This window comes from Pocillopora damicornis, chromosome 4 (assembly GCF_964200805.1).
Source record: "Pocillopora damicornis chromosome 4, jaPocDami1.2, whole genome shotgun sequence".
Lineage (NCBI taxonomy): Eukaryota > Metazoa > Cnidaria > Anthozoa > Scleractinia > Pocilloporidae > Pocillopora > Pocillopora damicornis.
Window position 1 is genome coordinate 22,041,162 of NC_142673.1, and position 23,327 is coordinate 22,064,488.

The following is a 23,327-nucleotide window of genomic DNA, read 5'->3' on the forward strand; positions in this document are numbered from 1 at the left end:
CTAAAAGATTGCGCATGTGGTAGGAGTTAACTTAGATGGGAGCTGCAACCTCATTGACAAAAGGGACAGGGTTTCGGCGGCATACTTCCTCCCAAATTTTGTTAAATCCCACCTTGCCCCCCCCCCCCCCCCCCCCCACCCCATCACCCTCCGAACTGACATTGATTTTCATAACAGGAACTGGACAAAGTGGAAGGACGACCAAACTAATAGACTGAATCTTGAAGAAGTTTTTACGCCCAACATGAAATACGTAATTCCTTGAGAGCGTAATTCAAACTTTTCGGAGCTCAAACCAATTCTATAAGAAAATCGCCAAAGACTTGTGCGTAAGATTGCTTCAGCCTTTTTATGCGGCCTCGTCAAAAGTCTTTTGGTGCAAAACCCGTCTGTGTACGAAGTTTTTACTAACTTACGCAAAAAGCTCACTTTTTTTGTTCACTTTTTAAACGGAAGCGGGCCGGCAAATTGACATCTGATTGGCTCTCGCATATGCAAATAGGTCTATAAATAACGATGAGGTCGCCTCGACTTTGTGCTGGCATAGAAACACGCTTACGCTTAATTGTCAAATATTCGAACACTCGATCGTTGTTTGAAACTCTCAGAGCAGCTGTTTGATTTATATTGGTCGCGAAAATTAGTATGTTACAAAACCGCTTAACAGAGCTCTTTGGTGCCGTTGCTTTGGCAAGGTTGGCGGTGGTGCGAATGTTTTGAGAGTGTGGGTTTTAACGGGGTAAGTGTGAAAAAGTATGCGATCGTGTTGTTCTATCGGTGACCTTTTCAAACGGAATCAGAGCAGAGTTAATGAAAGTGTTTATGCCTTTAAAACCCTTAGAAAACTATTTGTTAGGGGGATTTTGGTAAATAAGTTGATAGCTCAGGAAGCTTTTCCAAAATTTGTTGGTAGGTGTCGTTTGTAAAGAAAAAATGCTTCCGCGTCGATCAAAGCACAAAACTTGATAAGGAAGATAATATTACAGTATGTTGTAGAATAACAAAACAGATCGTATTTTTCAAAATTTTGGATTCATTGGATAGTTTATAGTTGTAAAACCAGACCATTAGTGCCAAACATAATAGCGATATTCTTTGACAAACATCTTCTTTTTTAATCATCTATAAGATTCGAGGAACGATTCTAGTGATCTATAACCTATCCATCAGAAATGTCTGAGGATATGTTTCTCGTTAATTGTGTTCTGTTGTCAGTGTTTCGAAGGAACGCTTCAACGCAAGAAAGCGATACAGATAAGTAACTTGACGACTTTTATTTCATATGCTTACCGTACATGTATTCTGAAATATAGAGACTCAATGGAGACATGATTAAAAACAAGAGCAGAACACGTAACTTACCTTGGATCCTCTGGCTGACGGTTGTTAGCACTGGTATGTTCGGTTTAATTTACTCTATAGATTATTTTTGGTGATATGTTCGGAGTCATTCGGATGTTTCCAAGAGATCATAGGGAATTTATATTTCAGTGAAACAATGAAGTTATCGTCGAAAATTAACGAAACATAGCTGATTTAAAGCGAAGCCTTGACATGTTCAGGATTCAAATTCTTTATCTTCATGGAATCCTGCTGATGCAGTGCAAGGTGATCTATTAAGCAAGGCTGACAGTTTAATCCTTCACACTCTAACATAAGTATTCATATTCTCCACACTGTTCTCTTTACATTTCCTTTGTTACTGACTAGGAGAATTCATCTGACAATCAGATGCTTCTTGAATGGTTGATCATTACCTCTCTTCTCATTATCTTTACATTTGATTCATGGGCAATACTGTAATGAGAAAATAGAAGCCACAATTTAGAGGGTTAAGGATGCAACCCTCAATTTCCATATTCTAATCATTCTCAGGATGTAGGAAAACTTTGAAAAATTAAACATAGTGGTCAGTCTAACTATCTGTGGTTGGTTCTCAAACACCATTACACTGTACATTTTCAATATGACATCATATCTCCTTTGTAGAATTAAACTGTTTAAAATGTTGTGTTGAATTTCACTCTGCAGGTTGGCATATTGCCTTTGGTCAGCAATGTGCCTCCAATCCTTGTTACTTTAATGGAACTTGTACTGACATTGGCATTAATAACTACACTTGTAGCTGTCCACCTGGTTTTACAGGTAGAATTATATTTCATTACTGCTTAGGGCAACCTTTGAGAATTCAAATCACCAGCCATTAAGCCCCAGTTCCTCCAATGAAAGTTAAAGCTGAGAATTGGAATAAAAGGGTATTGACAGCCACGGCTTTAAAAGTTTTATCTTGTTTTGGTAACTTCCATATTGTATCATATGCTCACAGTTAGGTTGCCTTCCTTGTTAATACTGTCAATGTATACTATTATTTTTAGGGGAAAGATGCGAAGCTGTGATCAACATGTGTCATTTTAACCTGTGCCAGAACAATGCTGTGTGTCAGAGATTTCAGACTGGAGGTTATCAGTGTATTTGCCACGCTGGATTTACTGGTTAGTGGAGATTAAACCAAATACCATGTATATACAAAAATGTCAAAAAATTTCATCACCATAAATATTAATAATCATTGTTGTAATTTTTTCCCAATAATATTCTGTTTGACTTACTTACTCTTAGGATTACATTGTGAGACCAACATGAATGAATGTAATCAGACAAATCTTGCATGCCATAACGGTGGAACTTGTGTTGATGGGGTGAATGGCTACACATGTCAGTGCCCAGCACGTTTCTCTGGACCTTTCTGTAATGTAACTGTTACAAAGTGTGATGGAAGTCCTTGTCAGAATGATGGAACTTGTACAGAAAATGTTTTTGGGTAAGTTATTTGAGTGGTACAGACAACAAATTGCAAGCAGCAGTAAAAAGTACACATGTACATTCCAACTCTCTCACCTGTAGATCAAAGACAGATCTCTCACAACCTATCTCATGGCAATCGATTTTTCAAGCCCTGCTGAAAAGTTCATAAACAGTTACAAATGAGGTTTCGAGCATTAGCCCTTCATTTCCCTATGACAGAGGGCCAACACTTGAAACATCAGCTTTGTTACTCTTTATGGTGGCCAAATTATGTTATCACCTCAGTTGATAATACTAAGTTACCCTATTATACCTGACACAGCACCACAGTTTCTTTAGAAACTTACCCACTTTATTTATTGATCATTTTCATTTGAAGTATTCTTCTTAAACTGTTGTAATAAAAGTAAACTTGCCCCTATTAGGCAGGCAACTTCTGCCTGACTTTTGGGGCATTTCCCAAAGCTGTCTATTTAAGCTGACATCTATGTAACAAAGCGAATCTGCTCCTGTAAATACAACTGTTACAGTGCTGTTATGTTGAATTAACACTTTCTTTCATGCATTGAATATCTTTTAGTTACAACTGCACCTGTACCTCAGGCTTCAGTGGTCCTAATTGTGAAGAGAATATTGATGACTGTCTTCCAAACAGATGTTTATCATTTCAACAATGTGTGGATGGAGTGAACAGTTATCAGTGCATTTGCCCTGTTGGCAAAACTGGTCAAACCTGTAATGTTGACATTGATTATTGTTCTGGGAAGCCATGTTTAAATGGAGCAACTTGTAAGAGCTTTCAAGGTGAGATTTTAATTGTCAGTTAAGGTGAAATTATAGGTGTGGCCCTGATATCATAAACACTTGAATTAAAGGGAAATCAACTCAAAATAATTATCGTACACATGTAACTATATGGTCCAGTTTGTAGGTTGACATGATTTCCTTTAAAAATGAGTCAGTTACATTTGCACTTAAGCAAATACTAGGAAAAAATTCATAATATTCATAAACAAACAACTGGCGTAGTAATTTGCTTTTTAGGTAACAAGTAGGTTATAAATAGTTCTTTCCATCTCTTAAGGTGCATAACAGTGGAGTTGTGATCATCAGTTACAATATTTACACATTCAATCCCACTCATCCATCCCCTACCTCTTCCCAGGTTTGAATCTGCAAAAAATCCCTTTTGATGTTGTGCATGTTCATTAAGCTTGAAATAAATGACTCCAAGTTGAGCAGTGTCTCTTATAACAATACTTTTATTGTTACAACTAGGAGTCTATGTTTGAATGTTCAGTCTTGTTTTTTGCAAAAACTGCATGTGACTAAGAATCAGCAGGGTTAATTAAGATTATTGACCCTAATGAAAGTCTCATACGATTAATAGACACTGATCAAGCTCCTTAAATTCAAGGTAACTTCAACTGCACCTGTGCTCCAGGCTTTGAAGGGCATCGCTGTGAAAATAACACAGATGAGTGTGCATCTCACCCTTGTTTTAATGGTGGCACATGTACAGATAAAATGAATGGTTTTACTTGCAACTGCCCAGCTGGTTTCATTGGGAGACAGTGTGAGGCAAACATCATTGAATGTCTGTCCAATCCATGCAAAAATGGTGGCACTTGTGTGGAGAGTGTTGGATCGGCAGGTTATTACTGTACCTGTCCAGCAGGATTTCAAGGTATGTTGAAGTCCAAATCAGATATTTTCACCTGGTAAACAGGTACAGACTATCTTGTCTTGAGAAACCTATGCATGTTGTGAATTATTAAGTTCGTTTTTGCCCTGGCACATGAATTTGTTTCACTTTTTCATAGTGTTTCTATTTGTTTGTTGGTTTGTAAGTTAGTTGCCCATTCCATTTCCTTCAGGTGATGTACATAGCTTTTAACAGTATCAAATTTAGTTCCAAGCTATCTTCAAATTTAAAACGAATTTATTTCTGTGTTCTTTAGGACACCATTGTGAATTTAGTAGTTCTTCTTGTCAACCTAATCCATGTCAGAACAATGGCACGTGTACACTTCATGGTAACAAGTTGAATTGCACGTGTCCAGCCGGTTGGACCGGTCCTTACTGCAGCCTTGATGTGGACGAGTGCCTTACATCACCCTGTGGAAATCTGGGCACGTGCCATAACGCACCTGGCGGGTATAACTGCACTTGCTTAGCGGGCTTCACAGGCGCAAATTGTGACAAACACGTGGACGAGTGTCTTGATGATCCATGCCAGAATCAAGGCACGTGCGAGGATTATGTGAATGGCTACCGATGCACGTGCACCGCAAGCTTTTCTGGGAAAAACTGCGAGATTCCCTTGAACAACTGTTCTGCGCAGCCATGTAAGAATGGAGGAACTTGCAGACTTGGTGGAAGTGGCTTTTATTGTGATTGTCAGCCGGGTTATACCGGTTTTACCTGTGAAGTGGATATCAACGAATGCGCTTCTAATCCGTGTAATAATGGCGGAACGTGTGTAAATAATGTCAATCGCTATGAATGTCAGTGTGCTGATGGTTATCGAGGAAGATCATGTGAAGTTCTGTTTTCAGTGAGCTTCCAACAAGGCTCGTATCTTCCTGCTTTAGGATTAACATTGTTATCATCGGATCTGATGTCATTTCGATTCCGAACTACACTGCCATCTGGACTTTTGTTCTATCAAGGAGCGGTAAGTAGAGTTGAAAACAAACCGTTTATCGCGCTCTTAGTTTGAGCGTAGTGAAATAAGATAAAATTAATCACAAATGCAAAAAGGAAAATTTCATAATGAGTAGCTGAGAACTCGAGGAAACAAGAAAATTGTCGAAAGCGCGGGAAAAGGCGAGTGGTGGTGTCGCTATTAAAAAATTGGACTGTCTATGACCCGTTATGAAGTGCGTGCTAGTTTATTTTTTAACCAATCATAGGGCGTATCAAAATTAAAGCATGGCACTTCATTTCGAGTTACTTTTGACACTGAAATCGGAAACCAACTCAACTATTTTTTTAATCCAGGTGGCATCAAGAATTGTATGCTCTTCGTTGGAAAGATTAATGATGAAAAAAAATATATTTCTTCCAGGACCTCATAAAAGAGCACACAGATCACGTGATTGTAGAGCTAACAAATGGCTCTCTCCGCCTGTCACTCAATACCGGCCTGGACACAGCAACGGCTAAGGTAGGCAGGGGACTCAACGATGGGGCCTGGCACCAAATAACTCTGCAGATAAATGGTCCCCAGGCCACTATATCTATCGACAAGGACACGTGCAGCGCAGACTGTTCATCAGCGTCTGTTTCAACCACCTCCGATGGTAGCTCGCAGTACGCTGGTCTTCCTTATTTCGGAGGAGTGAGACAGCTGGTCCCGCAGATAAGACAACAACTCACGACTGATGGCTCATTTGTGGGATGCATCAAGGTATTTTTAGGCACTAATTCCGAGATTGAGTAGCAGGGGGAAGAAAAAAGTTAAGGTTTCTTAGGCAGAAACCTTTGTTCTCTCATTGTCTTTTAGTTGGCGTTCATTGTTCTCTTCGTATTCGCTGCATAATCAATGTTGTCGGAGATGTGATTGCTTTGTGGCGCAATCGGCTTTGTATCGAGAAGGCCGCCCTCGAACCCAGGCTTTGTTATTTTGCCATTTAGATCTCGTAGGATTTCTCTCTCTCCTCAGGAGTTATACAAACCTTAATGCCGGGGGTGGTTGGGGTGAAGGTAGCTTGCGTAAGACTTGAATCCCGCCCAGGAAGAATAACAATACTCCTTGTCGCTTCAAGCCATGGAAACCAAATAAAACCTCTAACCTGAAATGCTAGGAAGAGGACTCAACCACCGACCAAGATTCCAGACACTCTTCCAGCCCCTTCCCTTGGCAGGCTGAGAAGCAAAAATCTAATCTTCCTCTTTGGATCTTTTTAGGACTTTCTGTATAATAGAATCGAAGTGGGTCTACAGAACGTATTGGCGCAAGCGCACCTAGTCTCCACCGGTTGTCAGCGAAGGGACGTCTGTAGCAATCATGGATGCAAACATGGTGGCGCATGTGTAGATGAGTGGGTGCAGTACCGCTGTGATTGTCTCCAAGGATTCGTGGGATTGTTTTGCGAGCATCAAGTCACAGCTACTTTTGATAGTGATGACAACTCTGGTTTAAAATTTGATTCAGCTGCTCCGATTAATTCGTTTTCTTTGGAGTTTTCAATTGATCCAACTCTTCCGAGTGGAGTGCTCGCTTACACAGGGGTAAGTTGACTTTACCGAGGGAATTGTGAGTAGAGCAGGGTAAATTAACTAATACACGTTCAGGAATGAGCAAAAACTTTGCGAACTTCTCCTTGCAATATCAATACATTTTCAAGTAGAATGACAAGAGAAAAAAGAAAAAAGGATCATTATTGGCTTTACGCCAAGTCCTGGTAGCTGAAGTTATAAGAAATGTTTGGCAGACAGTGCAGAGAATAGGAATTTAGAGCCTGAAAGTGGGAGGGTTAAGCTTTGAAACTAACGAGGAATTAATGGCTTTGTTTCTGGCGCTGTTTGCGAGTTTTGAAACAAAACTTGCGCAGTCTTCTCCACCAATCAGATTGAAAACCAAAACCTATCACAACTTAATCGCTTTCTCTACTTGTGCTTTGCGCGCATTAGTTACAGTTTTCGTGAGTTCCCTTTTTGTGTGTGTGTCGTCAGCATATATTGTGATTGGTGTAGTTTTGCAGCAATTTGTTTAAATCGAGGAGTATCATTTGAACGTGTGGTCCTGAGAAGTCTTTTGTTGGTAGTAGTGACTAACGTTTCTAAAAACCGAGCGGAAGTCATCATCAGAGTCGACTCCGCCCTCGACATGCCTTTCTCGATGATTACAGCTCAGTTCACACAAATGAAATATGAGGTATTAACCCAACTAGTTTTACAGAAAATCTCTCGAGATCAGTGTAGTCAAAGTTAAATTTGATTTCGTTTTCAGTCAGGCCAAGGAGATTTTGGTGTAGCCTTGAACAATGGACGTTTGCGGGTAGCGTACGTGAGGTCGTTCTTCGAAAGAAACTACCTCGATATCGGTCGAAATCTCTCTGACGGCAAATGGCATAGATTGCATATCAACGTCACTTCCGGTAGTGTTACGATTGACGTGGACACATATCACGCTGTTCTTACTCCGCCCCGAGTTTCTCAGCCAATCGCAGATCTCGAGAACACTCTATATATGGGAGGTCTTTTGAGCAGGTTTACCGATTTGCTCATTTATCTAAATAATAAGCAGTCAACATTTAGTGGTTGTTCAAGAAACGTGATTATGAATGGAAATTTGACGACGTTTGAGACTGCGCAGACGAATGGTGGGTATTCTATGCCGAAGTCAAGCTGTAAGAAGGACGAGAATTGTGCACCAGACTCATGTAAAAACGGAGGTGCGTGCGATGCCACCTGGACTGGGTTCGAGTGTCACTGTTTAGACGATTTTGTCGGTAGTCGGTGTCAAAATGATGAGAACGCTTTTCTTTTTACATAATTATTACTTAGTTTTGCCTTGCGCCAGTAAGATATTTTTGTACTGACGATGTTACGGCAAGGGTAGGGTTACGGATACGAATTTCCGCGCACCTCTGATGAAGTAGCTTTTCTCAACAGACGAGAAGGACCCACAAATGGAGTATCTTGTACTGGAAGAGATTTCTTCAGATTCGCGCATCCTCACCACAACCGTTATGGGGTCGGCATTTTGATGACTTGAAAAATTCATATCTTAGAGGGGAGTGGTGGTCACGGGGACCCCAACCCCCATTATTACGCCCTTAAGTGTGTGCAGGAAAACGAGAAATTAATTTTTCAGATCTTCGTGACTAAGTACTCTTGTAACACTGTGGTCATCTTTATTTCAGCCATAACAGTATGGGCAAAATATGGGCAAAATAGTGAAGTCTAACTTTCTGAGTGGGTAGCTGTGGTGGAAAATCAGGTCGCCCAATTACAAGTGGCTCACATGAAACCCTGATTTTCCTCTGACTCTTGTTTTTATACAAATTTATATATTTTCTCTACTCATTATTCTACGTAACAGGTTGCATAGCAAATAATATCACATGAAGATCGAGAGAAAATGGGGGGACAATCTTATGTTAACTGGGTGAACCGAGCGCTCTCCGTCTTAATCTGCTGTAATTTTACTCATAGATATCAGGTTTTTTTTGTGAATTTTTTTCTTGCTTATTGCAGTTTCCGAGACTTCGTTCTTATCGAATGACAGCCGAGTGGAGCTAACATTAAACTCTTCTGAGTGGAGTTTTGGTCAGAGTGGGTCAGTGTGGTTCAGGACTCGTGAAATGGACGGGTTACTAATGTACGCCGGGCGGAGGCCTGGAGGAGGAAATACAGAATTCATGCTTCTTGAGGTCTTTTCCGGTCAGGCTAGATTTACTGCTGATCTTGGTTCAGGTATGGTAAAGGTGCCATTTATCCTGTGTTATTTCTATGTAAATTTGTTTATTTCCTTTTTTCTTGGTTTCTTTTATTTCAAGTTGATTGATAATAAAAATTTTGGTTGAGAAGATAGATCGTGACTCAATCGAACGTGACTCAATGTTCATGGAATTAGTGTTAGTCTTTTTGTCCGATTTTTAAAATAAAAGCGTCAGTCTTTTATCGACCTTCAACTGGATTTCAGGATCAAGTTCGCTTTTGATCAACAAAGTCGTGTCTGACGGTGACTGGCATCACGTGACTTGGACCAGAAGATATAAGCGCATAACACTGGACTTGGATGACAGGATGAGAGTACAGGGAGACCTGCCTGGAGCAGACGGACAGTTTGATACCACTCACGACCCTGTGGTGTCTGTGGATATGGGTGGAGTCCCGGCTGGTGTAACACAACCTAAAGGTATTTAGAGATAATCAAAAGCCTGTTTAGTTTTTTTTGTTTTGTTTTGTTTTTAACTTAATTTGGCTCCATTTTTTCGTGACCTGTTCCATTTTTGCTCCTAATGCCGATATTTATCTTATTCCCAGGGTCGATTATGAAGAGTAATCCAATTTGAATGTTTCATTGCAGGTCTAATAGCGCTCAAAAATTTCAAGGGATGCATAAAGGACATCATGTTCAACTCCCGACGTGTCCATTATCTTTCGCCTCACTCTCAGAGAGGCCTGGGCGTTAATAAGAAACAAGTAACAACGGGTTGCCAGAGAAATTCTACCTGCTTGCCCAATCCCTGCCCAGCTCACAGTGTTTGTGTTCCATCTTGGGATGGCTTCAACTGCACTTGTGATCCAGGTTGGATGGGTGATAAATGTGATATTCGCATACCGGACTGCTCGCTAAATAACTGCACTAATGGCGCCACGTGCGTTAATGTCACGCGCGGTTTTGACTGCGTGTGCGCGCAGGGATATACTGGCCTTTACTGTGAGACCCAGATAACTCACTGCCATTCCGAACCTTGCAGTAATAATGCGACCTGCTATGAAATATCAGGAGGTTACCGATGTGATTGCACCGTAGGATACACGGGAAAGGACTGTGAGAGTGATATCGATGAATGTGCGAGTACACCTTGTAAGAACAATGGATCGTGTATAGATCTACAAGGCAATTATTCCTGTCAGTGTTCTACGGGTTTTGCTGGAAGAGACTGCGAGTTGAATATAGATGATTGCTCGCCTAATCCCTGTGCGAACCAGGGAACATGTACTGATTTAATAGCCAACTATAGTTGTCGATGCTCCGTGGGTTACACTGGTGGAAATTGTGACATAGATATTGATGAGTGTTCTCCAAATCCATGCAGGCATGGCGCGACCTGCCTCGACACAGTGGGTAACTACAGTTGTAGCTGTGTATCAGGTTTTACCGGCATAAATTGTGAAGTAGACGTCGATGAATGTGTTTCAAATCCGTGCTTGAACAATGCTTCTTGTGTAGACTTAGTCGACGACTACAGTTGTCAGTGTTTAATTGGTTTTACAGGAAAGAACTGCGGTGTTGACATCGACGAATGTTCTCCAAACCTTTGCCAACACAATGCGACGTGCATCAACCATGTTGGAAATTACAGTTGTAGTTGTCCCTTAGGTTATACTGGAAGGAATTGTGAAACCGACATAGACCATTGCTTCCCCAATCCCTGCCGGAATCAGGGTACCTGCACTGATGGCGTCGGAAACTACAGTTGTGTTTGTTCCCCGGGTTTCTCTGGCGGGAATTGTACATTCGACATCGACGAATGCGCCCCTCACCCTTGTCAAAACAATGCAACATGCATCGATCAAATTGCTGCCTACACCTGCAACTGTCCCATGGGTTTTTCTGGTAGAAACTGTGAAACAAACGTTGATGACTGCTCTCCGAACCCGTGCTTAAATCAGGGAACCTGCGTGGATCTGATTGGTAGTTACAGCTGTAACTGTTTCAAAGGATTTACAGGAAGTAATTGTAGCGTAGATGTCGACGAGTGTTCGTCAAATCCGTGCCTTAACAACGCTACTTGCAACGATTTAGTGGGCAGGTACAGTTGTCAGTGTCCCGTCGGATTTACGGGAAGCAATTGTGCCTCTGACATCAATGAATGTGCCCCAGATCCTTGTTTCAATCAAGGAACGTGTTATGATCTAATAGGAAACTTCAGCTGTGTATGCTTGCGTGGATTTACTGGACGAAATTGCGAAATAAATATAGATGACTGTATACAAGGCCCTTGCCAGAACAATGCAACCTGTACCGATCTTATAGCCGATTACAGTTGTCGGTGTCCTGTAGGTTTTACTGGGAGAAATTGCGAGACAAACATTGACGAGTGTGCTTCTGATCCTTGCGCGAATAATGCTTCATGTTTTGATCTGCAAGGGAATTACAGTTGTGACTGTTTGGAAGGTTTCACGGGTAGAAATTGTGAGATGGACATCAATGAATGTTCTTCAAATCCTTGCGGACGCCACGGCACATGTTTAGATCTTATTGGTAATTACACGTGTAGTTGTATTTCGGGTTTCAGCGGGAGAAACTGTGAGGTCGATATAAATGAATGCTCTTCAAATCCTTGTGCACATAATGGTACATGTTTAGATCTGATTGGGAATTACAGCTGTAATTGTATTTCTGGTTACACTGGCAGGGACTGCGAAGTCGACATAGACGAATGCTCTTCCAATCCATGTGGAGATCACGGTAAATGTTCCGATCTTGTAGGCAATTACACCTGTAACTGTGTGGCGGGTTACAGCGGTAGAAATTGCAATGTGGACATCGATGAATGCTCTCCTAACCAGTGCTTGAACAATGCTACATGTTTAGACTTGTTAGGAAACTATAGTTGCAGATGTTCCTTGGGTTTCATGGGCAGAAACTGTGAAGTGGAGATTGACGAATGTGCGTCGAGCCCGTGTAAAAACCAAGGAACTTGTATTGATCTTGTAGGAAAGTATAAGTGTACCTGCTTCGATGGTTTTACTGGTGCAAACTGTCAAAATAACATCAACGATTGCTCTCCCGATCCTTGTCAAAATGGTGCAACATGTTCCGATCACATTGGTAACTACAGCTGCAAATGTCTAGCGGGATTCACTGGTAGAAACTGTGAGATAAATATTGATGAATGTGCTTCTGATCCTTGCAAGAACAATGCAACGTGTTCCGACCTTGTAGCTGGTTACAGCTGTCAGTGTGTTGTGGGTTTCACAGGGAGGGATTGTGAAGTTAACATCAATGACTGCTCCCTAAACCCATGTAAACACGGCGGGACCTGTTCAGACCTGATCGCGAGCTATAGTTGTGCGTGTCTGTCGGGATACACTGGAAGAAACTGCGAGACTAATATGAATGAATGTGCATCAAATCCGTGCAAACACGGTGCCACGTGCGTAGATGCTATAGCGAATTATACGTGTGTCTGTGCGCGTGGTTTCACGGGAAGAAACTGCGAGGTAGATATAAATGAATGCACATCGCAGCCTTGCCAAAATGGGGCTACCTGCATGGATCTTGTTGGGGATTTCTCTTGCAACTGTTTGCCGGGTTACACTGGTAAAAGCTGCCGAGGTAATATAGATGAGTGCAGCTCTAATCCATGTGTGAACGATGCAACTTGCGTCGATTTAATTAACGAATATAACTGTAGTTGTGTTCCTGGATTCACTGGAAGGCGATGTGAAATCAATGTTGATGATTGTTCTCCTCCTCCTTGTCAGAATGGCGGAATTTGTTCTGATGGCGTCAACAGCTTTCACTGTGACTGCACAGGCACTGGGTTCAATGGTTCCCAATGTCAGGAAGACATAGATGAATGCACCTCGTCCCCGTGTGTTCACGGCGCATGTAACAATACCGTGGGCTCGTATTGGTGTAATTGCTTGGGGTCTGGATACCAGGGAACGTATTGTGAGGATGATGTGAACGAATGTGTGACATTAACACCATGTTTAAACAGCGGAAAATGTCGGAACAACGACGGTTCTTACCAATGCACGTGCAAGGCGGGTTACAGTGGCAAAACCTGCAACGTGAACATCGATGAATGCGCTAGTGACCCGTGCATCCATAATGGACAATGCGTCGATCTTGTAAATGGCTTCTACTGCAGTTGTACTGGAACAGGTTTTCGAGGATTTCGTTGTGACATTAACGTGGACGAATGCGCAACCGCTGAACACGAGTGTCAAAATGACGCACAATGTGTGGATACTTATGGTAATTACACCTGCGCGTGTGCGTCCGGTTTTACGGGTGTTTTATGCGAGAACGAACTAGGGATCACAATAGAACCTACGCCAGCTGCTCGCCAGCAAAACAGGCAAATGGAGCTGGGTTTGTCTATAGGATTCGTGCTTCTTCTGGTGTTAATAGCCGCTGTTTTGTTGTTCTTTTATCGTAAGAAGCAGATGAGTAAAATGAGCGGCAGGTATTACCCATCTGATGAGGAGTACAAGGGCGGGGCATATCCCATGGGACAACTTGAGAAAGATGAACGACTTATCTAGCTACGTGGAAATGTACCTAGTTTTTGAAATGATATGAAACTGTAAATAACAAAAGAATTATTTGTGTAATTTTTACTGAAGATAGGTGTGGTGTAATGTACATCAACTGTATAGTTATTCCCAAAATTTATGCATTGATTAATGACAGCCTTGATTACTGTAAATAGTATTGTTTATAGTATTATGATATATCAAAGCTCAACGACTCTCTTACGTGAAATTCTGAAATCTTTAAAGTCAGACTGTGTTCTTACGAAGTCACAAAATGAAATTAATTTTGAAATTATCGTCCAAATATTTTTCAATTGCAAACGCTCTTCACAATTGTATTTGTGTTCGCAGTTTCATATTTTCTTTCCCATGAGAGGAAATTAAAGTTATTTTATCTAATGTACTGTTTACTTCTAATTTTTTATGTGAATTATTTTTATAGTAATTTTTAATGTCTTACAGTTTTGTACCATATTTGAAATATTAAAAGACACCAGCTGATGTTATTTTAATCTTCTCTGTCTAATTTTTAAGTCATAGCCTCTACTTAGCATACAGCTTTTATTGTCGTGCCGTGTCGGTTCTGTGGATGGAGCTTCAAAGAAATGATTCCTCTTGGTTTATTTTCATGGTTTTCTTTTATGCAGGTTCTCCACCCTAAGCCTCTATTCTTTGTCCCGCACTTAAGCTTAGAGATGACTTGTCCTGATCAACTAAATAACGCGGGGCCCAACACGGCTTGGGAGCGCGAGGTGTAATGGTTAGGAAAATTACGAGAGATGGTAATTCCCCTTCCCATCATTCTCCTCTTATCCCTTGGCGCGCCTTTAATGAAGACGTCTGGGAATGAGTCAGAGCCTGGAGTGCAGGCATTTAGTTGTAAAGTCAATCATGCTAATACTCAACAATCAAATTGATATGAACCCAATCAATTCATGTCATATCTGATCTTCCTTTCAGAAGGCTAGTTACTCAATTAGCTATTTACTTTAGTGCTTACTGTGGTTCCACTTTGCTGACCGGTGGAGTTGGTGACGCATAGAAGAAAACAAACAAAGGAATGATAAAAGTCAGTGAGTACAGGACAAAAAACAAACGATCGAGGACAATGGCTGCGAACTGCCATTCCAAAACGATCTCTTCTGTCTCGTTGTCTTCTTTAACACGGCGAGTCAGGACTCCAAGTCCCTCCATAACTCTGTTTTGTAGGGTATTTAAGGCATTACCGCGTTTGGGAAGTGCGGACATCTTTCGCCTTCTCAACCGCTTTTCTGAAGCTGTTGACGCCCCACCGCTCAGATTGATGGCTGGCTCACTCTTGGATTTTTTATGTGATGCACTCGACGGCGTCTTTCGGTGTTCATTTTGCACCCCATTGGCTCGCGGGAGGTGATTCTTTGGCCTTATCTCGATAAGAGCTATTCGTTCCTCGGCCGTGTTGCTTTCGTTTTGGACAATAAAACTCTGCGCAGCCATAAAGTTGTGAGACTCATTGCAGTCGTAACACGCCTCTTCGGTTCGTTTTCCACACCACTGACTGACACCTTTGTTCTTAGGTTTCTTTGTGATGACGAAAAAGAGAAGCGACGCAATCCATTCATTTATTATCACGCGCAAACGCTCGGGCATGCGCGTTGGAGTTGCATAGTAATACCTAAGGACGACACAAGTTGAGAGAATTGCAAAGCAAACCATTATCATAAGAATCAGGTAATAGTCCCCCAGTAGTGGGATGCTGTCCGAGGTGGAGGGAAGCGTGTTGGACGCAATGTTCAAAAAAACTGTCATTGTTAGCAGGACAGTGATGTTTAGAGTGATCCTCTCTCCGGTGTCAGGGGGAAGACAGAAGCCGACTAGAATAAAGAAGACGATGATTGTTGTGGGGATGATCAGGTTGAATATGTAGTAAAGTACCTTCCTCTTCATGTGGATGGTGTAGGTGATGTCAGCGTACGGATGAGGGCAGCATGCATAATAGAGCTGATTCTTCTCTACTGGAACATCTATTACTTCCCATTCGCCATTTTTTATCCAAGCCGACATATCAGCAGTTGTCTGGTCCGTTGTCATGTCAAGATACTTCACATTGTAGGTCCAAGATCTATATAAGAAAATACAAGTGTAAGGGAGCATTTTGATAAACTGCGATTTAGCTGTTAAAGACCAGATAGAGAAATATTTAGAAAACTCGCACTCGTACTTACCCAAATTTTAAATAACAGAACTGCTCGTCGAATGGAAAGAAGCGGATATTCTGTTTACAGGACGAAATGAACTGTGTCGCGGAAAACCATGTGACTGTACCATTGCTGCCAATTAGCACCTTTGTCTTGTACTTTTCTAGTCCACCAGTGAAACCTTTGGCAGCGCTGAAAATGTGCCAAGAGAAAAAATCCTCACCGTGCGTTACGCTAATTCATGGAAAAGAACTTTAACAGCCTTCCAGTCCTTGCAGCTCAACGGTACCTAAGTCAACCTTCTGAGTGGTCGGATCTGCCTTGAATTTAATTTGCAGAAAAAAATCTTCTGGAGGATTTTGGGGTGGAGATCACATGGCTTTCAGGGGAAACTGAGGGGGATGAGTTGTTACCAACAGAGTATTAAGAAGGGCTACAGAAAATTGGCTGAGGGGTCATAAGAATATGACAGGGCCCTCGGGGGGGGGGGGGGGGGAAATCAGGTAAATTTTTAATCGAGACACAGCCAAATCTTCCAAACCCCTCCCCCCCCCCCCAGGCAATAACTATTGACCGGTTCCAAGGGAAGTACAGCCTTACTTGTTGTAAAGTATTATGACGGGCAGCCACACTAAATTTGGTTCAACGTTGATTGTGCTAATTCCATCGTAATCATCAGGGTTCCATTTAAGAAAGGGATCCTTCCATTTCTAAGAAACATGAAAGAGACAAATATTAGCTGAAAAGCAGTCAGTCAAGAAGCGCCCTAACAACAAATTGAGCCACACTCTTCTTACTTGTGTAGTCCAGACGTTCACCTTCAAAGTCTCCGCCTTCTCATCCTATCAGGGACAAAAGGCAAAATTAAATGGATGTACAAATAGGTTACCAGTCGTTTCGTACGCAGTCAGGTCGATTCATACCCAGTCAGTTGAATAGTTTCGTACCCATACTAAAAGAGCATGTTTTCCATGTTAAGTATTTTTAAAGTAAGTCGGTTTCTTATTTGAAATAGCAATGTTTCATGCGTTATGATAAGTTTTGTTTACGTGGTGTTCGTTTTTTAATACGCGAGCCTGGAACCGAAAATGCGGTAGTCTGGGAATCAAATGACAGACGCAAACAAAAATGCAAATTTTAACGCGTTTTTCACTCAGACCGAAACTTTAAGTGTCATACTTGTAGTCATTCAAAGGAGAGGTTCCTCTACTACATGGGCATGGCAATGAGTTCCCTTATTAACCAAGGAGAAGTGATTATTTTCAATAATACAACAACCTTGTGTACCTTTAAATGCCCGTCGAGAGCAGCTGTTGTAACCTCTACTGGAATATACACTTTACACATATATAATTCCATGACCTCACTTACCACGTCCACGATCTGGACAAGTTTCACTTCGAAAAGGACAGTGACGACATCGCTATCACGAAGCGCTGGTCGGACCTCTCTATTGTAACTGTCGGTGTAAATTATATCCTGGAGAAGCCGGTGCTCTGCGATCTTCGCGATTTTTTTATCTGGACCACGCTGTCCCGGTGCAGCTGAAACACGACATACAATTGTAAGTATGAAATGAAAAAAGAGAGAAAAAAAGAACGTGGCAAAGTTAAGAGCTTCTTTTGTCTTGGATTTCCTACCTCAACTTCTATTCAAAGTTTACAAAACGCTTTCTATGTGACACAGTTTTACTTTTTACGGCGCGGCATAGACCGTTGACATGCGCATGTGCATTACAAAACATATTTTGAAGGTTTTAGGTCCAAATGGCTTTTCAAAATTGCAGAGAAATATTTGCTTTAGTTTTTGTTTTGTTTTTTTTTGCTGAAATGTTTCAGAGACTAATGTCGCGTTAATTTTGATAGCATTTATTTTTTCATAGAAGAAGCGTATCTCGTCATCAGTCCCACCACAAAAGCCCTCTCGAGCTTCCTTGACCGTATGAAGACTGGTTCCAACCGATTTATGTTGCCGTAACGCTTTTTCGGTCGGACAATAGTGCAAGATCTTACACTAAGTGACCATTTTGAAATTACTCGAGATGAAAAATCACTTTTCATATTGTAATGTTCAGCTACTTAAAACCCTGTTACTAAGAACTCTATTCTATCCTGGTTGCTTTAGGCATATTCAATCATGCACTCGTAATGTCATACTTCTTTGAGGTCCTTTGGTAGAATTTGTGCCTGGTTTCTTTGTGGGCGTCGTGGAAGCTGAAGTTGTCGAAACGATCCCGTAAGATGAAGGAATTTTTACAGGCGCTTCTGTAAGGGAAATGATTAAGCTTCGCCTTAGATTGGGATTTATTCAAGCAAATTTGTGAAACTTAATCTCGCATTAGTGGTTATGAATTAAAAGAGGTTCCTCCTTTTCGACGAAGTCAGTAGCGTGATTCTGAGAAAATCAGCGAAGAAATAAATTGATGTTAGCGCGCCACGCAGAACTCTGGGAGTGACACCCACTAATAACCCTCACCTCAGAGTTCCACGTGATGGGTGACATCAATCTTTTATTCGCTGATTTTTTTTTTTAGACTCACGCAGTCACGCTACGGGCTTCGCCGAAAAGGAGGGACTGATCGTAGTCTATATTGGTAATTATCAAGAAAAAAAATAAAATAAAAGTCCTTATTTCTCTCATTACTATCTAAAAATTAGCAACTTCATGAAAATTTGCTTATCATTTTAAGTGTCTAGAGGGGGTTTAAAAAGCTAAATGTTGTTCTCACCTATGTATCAATTAAATAGATGTATCAGCACCTCCCCAGGGTGGCAAAATTTTCCCCCAGGGGGTGTGGCGAACTTTCTCCCAGGGGGAGAAGGTGTGGCAAACAAGTGTCCTTGATCTGGAATTGATCTAAGCCTTGTTACTGTGTGGAAATATGGCTGGAAAAGGGTTATTTCAAAAGCTATTTGCTTCTTTTAAAGGTGGCTTAGAAGAAATTGAATAAAAAACATTTGCTTATGAATATCTTTCAGGGATGTGAGGAAAATGGCATTTGAACACTGTTTTTACCCGAGATAGGAAACTTCAAGCAAAGGATGTGGCGGTCAGTTTGAACAATCGTTGTATTTGTTAGTTACCAGTCCTACCTGACCACACCAGCTTCGCCAAAGCTGTTGGGACGATAGGAGGCTGACTTGCAATTTCGCATGATTTCTTACTGAAACATTTCACATTGAAGCATTGGCCATCTAACAGGTAAGCAAAGTCTCCGCGTTCCTTGTATTTACAAGCAAGTTTAGTGCAGTTATCAATGTCATTGACTTCGGCTAAAAATTTGAATCGCCCGACCCCGGCCATTTTTTCCTTGAAATTTGAGTTCAACTGGGGTTCTTCAGAGCTGCATTGTAGAGAACCTGTAAAGGAGAAGAAAACGATAATTTATCTTTGTAGAAAACATCACTCTTTATTGCAGATCTCTTTTACATTCTGGAAAAGGTGCTGCGCATGTTTTGTATGTTAAATGACTTCCGGTCTCTATAAAGTTAATCTTTGCTATTTATTTTACTCCCAGACATAACTGTACTCTTTCCACCCCTCCCCTCCTGTTGCTTCTGCTACTCTACGGCTCCCGGATATAGAAGGACGCGAGCTTAAGCTTTTGTGCGAAGTCCAGCCAAATTGATAGTCACAACAAATCCTGATCTCTCGCGTTAGAATAGCTTTCATCAGCAAAAGCTTCGCTTTTCTTTGACTATTATGGGTTTGAGAACATCAGCACCAACTTCGTTCTCTTATTTTGATTGTTTTGGCTGAACATTGTTAATATAGAGTTGCGATCACGTGAATTGGCAGTCTATTAAGAAGGAACATGAAAAATGCAGGGCATTGATGAGCTCTTAAATCACGTTATTTGGCAGATATGAAATTCCACAAACAAGCTATCATTTACCATATTTCCCTTTACAATGGTAGCTCTAAAAGGAGAGTCATAAACCCAAAGACTTGTAAACAAACTCCAAATTATCATCGACACTGGTTTTCTGGTGAGAATTTTGTGGATTTTTTTCGCGCAAATTTTTCCCAGCTGACCAGCATTGGTCAACAGAATTGTAAATTGTTACCTCTTAGCGCTTAGCGGCTTTCTTTGTTATTGAAAATAGACTGAGCTTGTTTGCTGAATTGAGTTAGTTAAACACTCGCCCAATGTGATGATGTAATCATGCAAATCAAAACGAAGAGCGAGAGCTGTTTGGGTGAAAGAAATCATAATATATTTATTATGTCTTCTGAATAAGAACAGCTTAAAAATAAAAATGAAAAGGAAAACGTACTTTTTGGATGTTTCATCTATGTCTGGTGGAAACGGCGTGAAAACTGAATCTTCAGAGGAAATATTATATTTTAAGAAATATTCAACCTTACCTGAAGAACCCTGCGTGTCGAGCGTCATCCATAACACGGTGAAAATGATATTCCGTAGTCCCATTTGCTTATAACGTCTCTTTCTTAAACTAATCCCAAATAAAAGATAATTTTCAAGGTTGCATTCCTGAAAGAAAAACAAAAGCGAATACATAGAATCTTTGCATTTGAGTTGAAATCAACAGCGAAATAATTTAGTCGCGTTTAAATTTCTCGTTTTAATTTTTTTTTGTTGTTGAATGTCCTCAGAAAGGCAATTATTATTTTGAGTAAGCAAGAGTCGCTGGCTCGTGTTTCCTGTCTAAAGAGTTATACAGTCACTTACTATTATTACTCTGGCGGCTTTGTCACCTGCTATTTGAATTATATTTTCAAAAATTAAACTAGATCTGGCGATCATGTTGTGGATTGTTTAAAAGGTAGTAAACTTAACTTACAAGAACAAAACGAATCATGAAGGTAGTGGATGATATAAAACAATCACGTCTGTGAGACTGTGCTTATAACTAATTGCTAAATTAAATTCTGCGGACATCTTATCTCTTCCTGGTAAACTATTTCAAATCTTACTTGTTGGTTTTCTGGGTTTAAACTAGTTTTTTTATCTACTAGCTTTTCTAATTACAGTCTGGTATTTAAATTGTGGGTAAAATTCAAGTTCTTTACAGCTTTTGTTTTTTGCAATTGCAAGAAAAATTTCTTGATACGAAAACGAGGCAAAAAGGCTGTCTCTTTTTTCTTCTACTTACCTTTAAGGCTGCTTCGTTCTAGTTGTTGTAGTTTAGATAAAATATTCACATCTGGAAGCTTGTATAGGAACGATTGTTAAATACCTGTAGCTCCCGTCGAGTGAAGAATTAATCATTAAACGGGAAAGTCGTTCCTGCCTATCAAAGCAGAAGAAGTCGACGACGGTCTCAGTACGTTTAGTGATCTAAAATAAGTGTATACGATATGAAGCGTCCATTCAGTCATGCGAAATAAATTACCAAAGTAAAGCTAACATATCTTACTGGGTTTGTATTTATAACTTAAGTTATGGCTAACTTATTACACCGCAGTTTAAATGCTGTTTACTGATTGGTTCACAACTATCTACATAGAATAAGTATACTCTTTAAGCCTTACGTCAGAATAAGTTGTAACGTGAAACAGCTTCAATCCATGGAACAAGAATTTTCATCTCTTGTGTCAGTCAAGAAACTCTAGCAAGGATTATGTTACGCAAGAAAAATTGGTTTTGGCAAATCAGCGTGAGAGAATTTTTTTTTTAATGTGTCCAGATGTGGTTAAAATATTTGTGTTTTGTCTTTTCACCACAGTACAAACTGAAGACGGTCCACATAGCGAGTACACAACATTCAACACTTAAGTTTGATGTAGAAGTAGCCTCAGAACTAACGAGGTAGCCAAAAGAAGTGTAAGATTATCTTGACCTTAGATGCGATAAAAATGTTTGTTTTGTGCGTATAGTATGTGTTTTTGTCTGTTTGGGTATTGATTTTTGCTAGAATGTTTCGTCTCTTTGTAATTAGTACTCGACTCAAGATGCTGATTGCCGGTATGTGCCTAGGAAAATTACTTTAAAGTTAAGTGAATCGAATCTTTAATAATGAACTTAGGCGCAAAAATCAACAAGACATCGCTTTATTAGTTCTTCTGATCCGGAAACTTTTATCAGATCAGGATATGAAGTTTTCATTTTGTTCAAAAGGGAAGCTTATTCTTTCATTTGCCACTCTTTTAAGGTGATGATTTTGAATCTGTGTGTCTTAAATTCAGTGGATTTCATTTAATTAAGTTCTCTTACAAAATTAACTGTACTTGCAGTCGGTTAAGCATTCGTAATCCACCATGATAAAGCCAATCAAATGAAAAAATGACGCGAAGAATGAAATATAAGACAGGATATCAATTGTACCATCTCATTAGAATGTGTAGAAACTTCCTCAGTAATAACTATGCAAATTGATTAAATGCAAAGCAGTTTCCGGCAGGTGCAAGTCCTAATTTGAAGCTTTGAGGTCTTTGAGCAGCTTTCATTCAATAAATTGTTTATCGTCCCGGCGCTATATGACGCTATTTTATATGCACACGACGCAGTCAAATGGTTTTCATTCTGACAATAATTTGTCATTTTGAAAGCAAGGGATGTTGTTTGGTCCGCTACGTTCTGTCTGAACGTTCGTTTTCCTGATTGAGTTTACGTGTGGAAGACACTTGACTCGTCGCCAGCGGAGAACTGGAATAATCCGGCGAAAAGACGTATCTGTGACTCTGCCATGTTAAGACTTACCTAACTGCCGAACCGGACGAAAAGCGAAGAAGTTAATCTCACCCTGACTAAGCCCAGCATGGAGGGAACTCAAACAAACTCTCAAGTTATTAATGCTGAAAGTTCACTCGCAACAACTCTTGCAAGACTGGCGAATGTTCGAGTGCAGGTTGAACTAATTCAAGAAGACACAAACAGTTTAAAGAAAGGATTTGCAGAAATCACTCAAAGGATAAACATCTTAAATGCAAGCTATCAAGAAGAAAGGGAAATCATTTTAAAGCGACGTACGAAAGCATAAAGATCGACCGGCAGTTCACTGTGAGATCTGCGATATGTCGGGATAAATATTCCAATTTATGGGTCAAATTAGTTCTCTAATGAACTGCACATCTTATTGAGGATAAAAGAAAAAGCCCCAACGCCATCTCAGACTCGTTTCCAGGAGAATGTAGGAGTGTTGTGATTTGGACATCAGTTGTCAATCAATTAAATATATGAATTATATATGAGAACAAAGTACAGCAAACTTCTTGTCTAAAGCTTTCTGGACAATCGCTGAAATCATTTTATCTGTTCGCCTGTAGTTTATTTATCGTTTTTGAATTTCAATTTTTTGTTCAATTTTTTGTGTCTCACAAATCACGAATTTATGCATACTTGGCCTTCAATGACTGTGTAACGTATTATAAATAAATAAACTAAAAAAAAGAACTGATGAGATATTTTTATCACATAGAAAAATATAA

General features: G+C 40.4%; 2 protein-coding genes across 4 annotated transcripts; one reads left to right on the top strand and one right to left on the bottom strand.

Annotated features, from left to right (window-relative positions):
- Nucleotides 1-534: 534 nt before the first annotated feature.
- Nucleotides 535-14,270, top strand: LOC113673759 (uncharacterized). Its single transcript, XM_089202542.1, has 14 exons — nt 535-739; nt 1,314-1,395; nt 2,032-2,145; nt 2,376-2,492; nt 2,620-2,821; nt 3,386-3,609; nt 4,223-4,492; nt 4,767-5,482; nt 5,876-6,217; nt 6,718-7,041; nt 7,763-8,281; nt 9,012-9,231; nt 9,461-9,676; nt 9,848-14,270. Exons 2-14 carry the CDS (start codon nt 1,329-1,331, stop codon nt 13,765-13,767), a joined length of 7,251 nt encoding a protein of 2,416 aa, XP_089058668.1. The 5' UTR covers nt 535-739; nt 1,314-1,328; the 3' UTR covers nt 13,768-14,270.
- On the bottom strand, nt 13,825-21,304 carry LOC113673758 (neuronal acetylcholine receptor subunit alpha-7). Of its 3 annotated transcripts, none has more exons than XM_027190193.2 (9): nt 21,053-21,304; nt 20,304-20,430; nt 19,028-19,294; nt 18,092-18,199; nt 17,307-17,479; nt 16,733-16,777; nt 16,536-16,645; nt 15,963-16,127; nt 13,825-15,859 (listed from the first exon to the last, which is right to left on the bottom strand). In XM_027190193.2, exons 2-9 carry the CDS (start codon nt 20,365-20,367, stop codon nt 14,755-14,757), a joined length of 2,037 nt encoding a protein of 678 aa, XP_027045994.2. In that variant the 5' UTR covers nt 20,368-20,430; nt 21,053-21,304; the 3' UTR covers nt 13,825-14,754. The 3 variants fall into 3 exon arrangements, with proteins under 3 accessions (XP_027045994.2, XP_089058669.1, XP_027045993.2); XM_089202543.1 differs by having other exon boundaries at nt 21,137-21,268; XM_027190192.2 differs by lacking the exon at nt 21,053-21,304 and having other exon boundaries at nt 20,304-20,599.
- Nucleotides 21,305-23,327: the final 2,023 nt, after the last annotated feature.

Bases quoted from the DNA above. Each gene is read 5' to 3' on its own strand.
- LOC113673759 (XM_089202542.1), top strand. From the start codon at position 1,329: ATGATTAAAAACAAGAGCAGAACACGTAACTTACCTTGGATCCTCTGG. The intron at 2,822-3,385 runs GTAAGTTATTTG...AATATCTTTTAG, and splicing joins TGTACAGAAAATGTTTTTGG to TTACAACTGCACCTGTACCT. The intron at 9,232-9,460 runs GTATGGTAAAGG...ACTGGATTTCAG, and splicing joins TACTGCTGATCTTGGTTCAG to GATCAAGTTCGCTTTTGATC.
- LOC113673758 (XM_027190192.2), bottom strand. From the start codon at position 20,457: ATGTATTCGCTTTTGTTTTTCTTTCAGGAATGCAACCTTGAAAATTAT. The intron at 16,646-16,732 runs GTAAGAAGAGTG...CATGTTTCTTAG, and splicing joins TGAACGTCTGGACTACACAA to AAATGGAAGGATCCCTTTCT. The intron at 16,128-16,535 runs GTAAGGCTGTAC...GCACATTTTCAG, and splicing joins GTCATAATACTTTACAACAA to CGCTGCCAAAGGTTTCACTG.